General features: G+C 43.9%; 1 protein-coding gene across 1 annotated transcript in view; it reads left to right on the forward strand.

The window, feature by feature from the left end:
• LOC110532370 (ephrin type-A receptor 2) overlaps positions 1 to 5,724 on the forward strand; it is a 36,944-nt gene extending 31,220 nt beyond the window's left edge. The window contains exons 11-17 of the mRNA XM_036988309.1: positions 494 to 679; positions 842 to 903; positions 1,037 to 1,246; positions 1,438 to 1,587; positions 2,647 to 2,840; positions 3,301 to 3,456; positions 4,856 to 5,724. Of these exons, the coding sequence (XP_036844204.1) occupies positions 494 to 679; positions 842 to 903; positions 1,037 to 1,246; positions 1,438 to 1,587; positions 2,647 to 2,840; positions 3,301 to 3,456; positions 4,856 to 4,964 (1,067 nt within the window). The 3' untranslated portion in view covers positions 4,965 to 5,724. The remainder of the gene's footprint in view (positions 1 to 493; positions 680 to 841; positions 904 to 1,036; positions 1,247 to 1,437; positions 1,588 to 2,646; positions 2,841 to 3,300; positions 3,457 to 4,855) is intronic.
• The last annotated feature ends 1,142 nt before the right edge of the window (positions 5,725 to 6,866 follow it).

The raw sequence follows: 6,866 nt of genomic DNA on the forward strand, positions 1-6,866 counted from the left end.
GGGTATTGTTGGAAAGGTTAACTTCTCTATTACAGTAAAGTAATGTGTCCGTGTGTTTGTGTCCATATGATTGATTCAGTTGGACCAAACCTTAAATGCAAATAGTGAGTTGAAACCGCTTGTCAGAGAGGATGAAGTGATCTCTCATCTTTGTTGTTGTGAGTGGCAGGGCTTGTGTGTGCGTGTGTGTGTGTGTGTGTGTGTGTGTGCGTGTGTGTGTGTGTGCGTGTGTGTGTGTGCGCGTGTGTGTGTGTGAGAGAGAATGGGAAGGTGCACAGAAAGAGCAAAGGAGACGAGACAAAAAGGCAACATGAGAACAAGTGAACATAAATGCAAAAAAAAAAAAAGGGATTCTGCACAAAAACATTTGAACTAATTTAATTTTGATATCGCCCAGCCCTAACTACAAGCCACAACCATATAAAGGATAGGGCTTGAAATATTGCTCAATCTTGTCTTTGGGTTTTAAAACTGTTTTCTTCTGCGCCTTTAGGGGAATTTGGAGAGGTGTTTCGCGGTATTCTGAAAGCGCCAGGGCGGAAGGAAGTGGCGGTGGCCATTAAGACGCTGAAGCCGGGATACTCGGAGAAGCAGAGGCAGGACTTCCTTTCAGAGGCAAGCATCATGGGACAGTTCTCCCACCAGAACATTATTCGCCTGGAGGGAGTCGTCACCAAATGTAAGAAGGCTCTGTTAGTCTACTGGGCGCTACCTGTACCTAGAACAGTATGCTCCTGTCAAACATTCACTTACCCGGTCTATATATCAATTCCATCTGTATACATTTCCTGCCTGTTTTGGGCAGTAGTTAACATTTATTTATTCCCTTTTTTGATTCCAGTCAAACATGCCATGATTGTGACTGAGTATATGGAGAACGGAGCACTGGACAAGTACCTAAAGGTGAGTACAGTACATCGTATGCAAGTTACCTATATAAGTGAAGGATAATGCGTTGCCACTGAGTTACCACAGAAACTTCACATGATGTCTCTCTAACAGTATGTGTGTGCAACCATATGTGTTTCCTCCTCAGGATCACGATGGCGAGTTGCCCTCCTTCCAGCTGGTGGGCATGATGCGTGGCATCGCCGCAGGCATGAAGTATCTTTCCGACATGAGCTACGTTCATCGGGATCTGGCTGCCCGCAACATCCTGGTCAACAATAACCTGGAGTGTAAGGTGTCTGACTTCGGCCTGTCCCGAGTGCTGGAGGACGACCCTGAGGGCACCTACACCACCAGTGTGAGTTATCATTGGACGTTAGAATGGTTGGCTTTAGTTAGCCCTTGCTTATGCATTTGCCTTGTAAACACTGTATTTCAGTGTAAACTGCTCACAGAGGACTTTCATTTAATAAAATGTAATTGAATTGAGCAAAACTGTATTTTTTGGGCTTTGACCTGAGTGTTGTCCACTTCTTTCCCCTCCAACAGGGTGGTAAGATCCCCATCCGCTGGACAGCCCCAGAGGCCATTGCCTACAGGAAGTTCACCTCGGCCAGCGACGTGTGGAGCTTCGGCATTGTCATGTGGGAGGTCATGGCCTTTGGCGAGCGGCCCTACTGGGACATGAGCAACTGCGAGGTATGCTACAATTCTAATGCTAACCAGGAGTTGGAACCAGTTCAGGGAACAGAACCGAAAACCGTAAAATAACAAACATTTTCAAGGAACGGAAACAAATGTGATCCATACTGTTCCGGTACAGAACAGTTATTTTTAAAGCATGGGAACCGGTTAATAACGTTCTTTAACGTTCCAGGCATTTTGCTCTAGTCCCACAAAAAATGCAACAAAGTGCCTATGCAAAGCCCTCACTCTGTCACTCAGAAACTTATTCCAGGATCTGCCTGCAAGCTGAAAATCCTTGTGCGTGTTTAGGCTACCTGCCCTCCAATGTCTGAAGCATAGGCTACTGTACTGACATTACCATAGGCTACTGTACTGACATTACCATAGGCTACTGTACTGACATTACCATAGGCTACTGTACTGACATTACAAGTGTGATTCAGAAGATGGGAGAGAGATTTAACTTTTTCAATATACAAGAAGTGCAAAAGGGTAAGATGTGTTTTTAGTTCTGGTGCCGCTCTGCACACACAGCTAGCTAGCTAGCTAGCTCAAGCTTGTTAGCTAGCTAGCTCAAAGGACATTCAACATTCCTCCATAGAAGCCGCTCCTCCTAGGTATAATTCTGTGGACCTAATTCAGATAATGCGTGTCATAACAAGATGCCCAGTGCTTCAAGCCTCCTCAACTCTCTCTTGCTCTCATCCCACCCGCAAAATTTCTGTCGCATCCTGCGCCATAGGCTACACTGTCGATCAAACATGTAAACAACTAGCTTGCCTGCTTTATCTGCACTGATTGGTGAAGTAATTTAATGCGCTAGATATTAAAAAAAAACTGATTTCACAGGTTAAAAAAGAACAAAGAAATTATATAAACCAGTATTTTGGGGGGGGGTTCGAACTGAGTCAGAACATTTATTTTGCTGGTTGGAAGAGTTGGGGGGGAAAAATGTGGTTCTGTTCAGAACGAATGATTGTAAAATAATTTTGGTGCTAATTACCATAACATCTCATTGAGCCTCGTTTCAAGTCTGAGATCTCAAAGTGACCTCTAGCCTCTGATTGTCAGGTAATGAAGGCCATCAACGAGGCGTTCAGGCTGCCGGCGCCCATGGACTGCCCATCAACCGTCTACCAGCTCATGTTGCAGTGCTGGTTGCAGGAACGCTCCAAGAGGCCCCGTTTCCCGGACATTGTCAGCCTGCTGGACAAGCTGCTCAGGAGCCCTGAGTCCCTGAAGGCAATCGCAGATTTCGACCCCCGGTAAGAGTTCTTTAATCTCTAGAAGGGAATTAAACGGCAAAACAGAGTGGAGTGTAAAAAAAATGCAGATTTTGTTAAATTCTTGGTAGGATAGTGTGGCAGCATAATGTGTGTCTGAACATGTTTTAAACACATTTACATGTTGGTCATTTAGCGAAATATAAGAGCAATTAGGGTTAAATGCCGTGCTTAAGGGCACGTCAACATATTTTCCACCTCAGGGTTTCGAACCAGCGATCTTTCGGTTACTGGCCCAACGCTCTTAACTGCTAGGCTACCTGCCGCCCCACAAAAAACAAAGAGCTGTCAGGTTCCTTCCTTAATCATTTTCTCCATAGCTGCACCAAATGCTTTTTATCTCACCGTTTCCTCGCAGGGTTATTACAGCCTTTTCCTTGTCTTCATTGTCGGCCGGCTGTTGATGATTATTCCTTGCTCTTCTCTACTTTCCCTACTCCAGCGTATCCATCCGCCTGCCCAGCACCAGTGGTTCGGATGGCTCACCCTTCAGGTCGGTGTCCGAGTGGCTGGAGTCCATCAAGATGAGCCAGTACAGTGAGAACTTCACCTGTGCCGGAGTGTTCACCATGGACCAGGTGCTGCAGATGAAGAATGAGTGAGTAGTGTTTTTTTAAGCGTTTATTTTGGGGGGACATTGTCTGTTGCTAGATGAGATGTTCACCATAAAAAATATCTAATCTGAGAAACTATTGATTGCAAATAATCTAAGATTGGCTGAGAATGTTGGAATAGAATAGTACAAATATATGTATAGAGTATCTGCACAATGGAGAACAACTGGTTCCCAAGCTGGGCCCTTTCTTAGTTTTCCAAAACATGTTATGGATATGACTTCTGCAGAGTATTTTGGCTTTTTGTTCTTGAAAAAGTTGCTTTCAAAGCCAGAGAACAGTTTACGCACAATATAAGCTCTGGCATTTTTACAACTCGAGAAAACAAGTGAGATGGAAGAAATTATGGAGCGAAAGAAAGACAGGGCTCATTTGTGGTGGCCTGGTGGTGGCTTGTGGTTTGCCCCCTCTCTTCCTCCCTTTGTCCTTTTTACAATTCTTTCCCTCCTTTGCCCACACCAGCAGCCCAGGGCAGCACTTCTGCAGCAGATAGTGGCTGTGTAGGGCAAAGGCCAATGTGACTTATGCATGATAAAAGGAAAGGAGAAGGAGAAGAAGAGAGAACAGCCACTAGAGTAGAAGGGGCAATGTGGAGATAAGGGAAATTAAGGCACATGTAGTGTAGAACAGTTGTGGATGAGGAGAGGACTTTAGGGCAACACACACCCCAAAAAGATATTCAGACAAAAGCACTGTCCCAAAATATCATATCAGCCTTTCAATAATTACAGTATCTGGGAGTTAGTTAGTCTTCAGACAAAACACATGAAAATGAGCGCTGTGTGGAAACAGGGGAAACGTCTTTGAAGTGTGTGTCATATATTCCCTGGTGAGATTTTCGGTCCCATGCTCGATCTCTTGTCATCTGGTTGCACTCGACCTAGCCAGGAACTATTTACGACACTCCCTCTGCTCGCCAGAGAAGTGATTGATGGGCGAGATGGGAAATCCTCATTAACTAATTAAAAATGTAATTAAACCTGGTAATGAGTGACTTAGATGTGGGACACCTTTGCCAGATTCTGGCACGTGTGGACATGTGAGGGGTTTGTCCTTTCTTGAAAATGTGAAATTGTCCTTCCATCCTCTAGAGGTTATTCTCAGTAGGTTGCTATCTTTGCTTTGCTAGTGCCTAGTGTCTGCAGGTTTTAGTTTTTTCCTTTCAATTAATACCTAGGCAACCAAGTGAGGGGAGTTTCTTACTAATTAATGACCTTAATTCATCAATCAAGTACAAGGGTGTAGCAAAAACCCACAGACACTTGGCCCTCCGCGGAATGAGTTTCACACGTGACATGAAAGGAATCTGAACCAAGTCAAGACGTGAATTCCCCCGTTGCTATCCAATGACTCTCTCAATCTCTCTCGTCTTCTTTTTCAAAGGGATATCAAGAACATTGGCGTAAGACTGCCCGGCCACCTGAAGAGAATTGCATATAGCATCCTGGGCTTGAAAGACCAGACCAGCACCCTGAGTGTATTTGCAGTGTGACTCAATACTAGTGGTACAGGAATTTGAATCGACACTAAAGCGGGCAACACTCTGACTGAATATTGAACTCTGTGTTGGACTGGACTGGAGCGGAGCTGCGGGAACGGCTTTGGACAGGCAGAACCAAACTGAACACGTCGTAGGAACATGGTCCAGCCAAAAGAGACTGACATATTGTACATTCTTGGAGATTTGTAACAGACTTGTTAAGTGATTGCTAATATTTTTGAATTTATACAGCAATAGATGTATTAATTAGACTGTGTATATTATACTGTATATATTTTTTATTATCCATCTGTATTTGTACAGATACAGTTCATTGCTCAATCTTTGTTTTATATATTTTTGGGATGCATGCTTCCATCTCTAGCACCCAATATTGAGAAGAGAAAATGAAAAAAGTGACACAACCACTTATACGTAGTTCAACTAATATGATTCTTTGTGTGACGTGGACTGCTGTGCCCTTTTCGGAATGAGTCTGGTGTTGCCGATGCCATTGCAATTCACTGAGTGAAATGCATTCTGGTCGGCGTAATCTCTTGCTAAACTAATGAAAATGGACTCGAAGCAGAGAGTGGACCTGAAAGGGGCTGGCCATAGGTTAACATGGGGCACTGGTATATGCCAGTCTTGAGGTTATTGTCTTAAAGTCCAGGTTGGGCTGTTGTTGGCTACTGTTATGCCTAATGTGGGCTTAATTCAGATGTTAAGCTATCATATGAATTTGAGTTTATATAAAAACAGTGTGAAAAGATATGAGGTACTCATCATGTTCAGTTTAACATGCTGTAAAGGCTTGTATTAATTGATTGCAACAAAGAACATCACTTACAGCGCCTTCGGAAAGTATTCAGACCCCTTGACCTTTTCCACATTTTGTTACTTTACAGCCTTATTCTAAAATTGATCAAATATAATTTTTCCTCAACAATCTACACACAATACCCCATAATGACAAAACGAAAACCCTTTGGAAACAGGATGCACCAGAGTTCAATTTCGAGTCTCATAAGACCCTGCCTTTCTAAGGTCTTTGAAAGCCAAGTTAACAGATTACCGACCATTTCGAATCTCACCGTACCTTCTCCGCTATGCAATCTGGTTTCAGAGCTGGTCATGGGTGCACCTCAGTCACGCTCAAGGTCCTAAATGATATCATAACCACCATCGATAAGAGACATTACTGTGCAGCCGTATTCATCGACCTGGCCAAGGTTTCTCAAATGACTGCCTCGCTTGGTTCATCAACTACTTCTCCAATAGAGTTCAGTATGTCAAATCGGAGGGCCTGTTGTCCGGACCTCTGGCAATCTCTATGGGAGTGCCACAGGGTTCAATTCTCGGGCCGACTCGATTCTCTGTATACATCAATGATGTCGCTCTCGCTGCTGGTGATTCTTTGATCCACCTCTACGCAGACGGCACGATTCTGTATACCTCTGGCCCTTTTTTGGACACTGCGTTAACTAACCTCCAGATGAGCTTCAATGCCATACAAATCTCCTTCGGCGGCCTCCAACTGCTCTTAAATGCAAGTAAAACTAAATGCATGCTCTTCAACCGTTCGCTGCCCGCACCTGCCCGCCCGTCCAGCATCACTACTCTGGACGGTTCTGAATTAGAATATGTGGACAACTACAAATACCTAGGTGTCTGGTTAGTTTGTAAACTCTCCTTCCAGACTCACATTAAATATTTCCAATCCAAAATTAAATCTAGAATCGGCTTCCTATTTTGCAACAAAGCATCCTTCACTCATGCTGCCAAACATACCCTCGTAAAACTGACCATTCTACCAATCCTCGACTTCGGCGATGTCATTTACAAAATAATCTCCGATACTCTACTCAACATATTAGATACAGTCTATCACAGTGCCATCCGTTTTGTCACCAA

This window comes from Oncorhynchus mykiss, chromosome 9, assembly GCF_013265735.2.
Source record: "Oncorhynchus mykiss isolate Arlee chromosome 9, USDA_OmykA_1.1, whole genome shotgun sequence".
NCBI classification, from domain to species: Eukaryota; Metazoa; Chordata; class Actinopteri; order Salmoniformes; family Salmonidae; genus Oncorhynchus; species Oncorhynchus mykiss.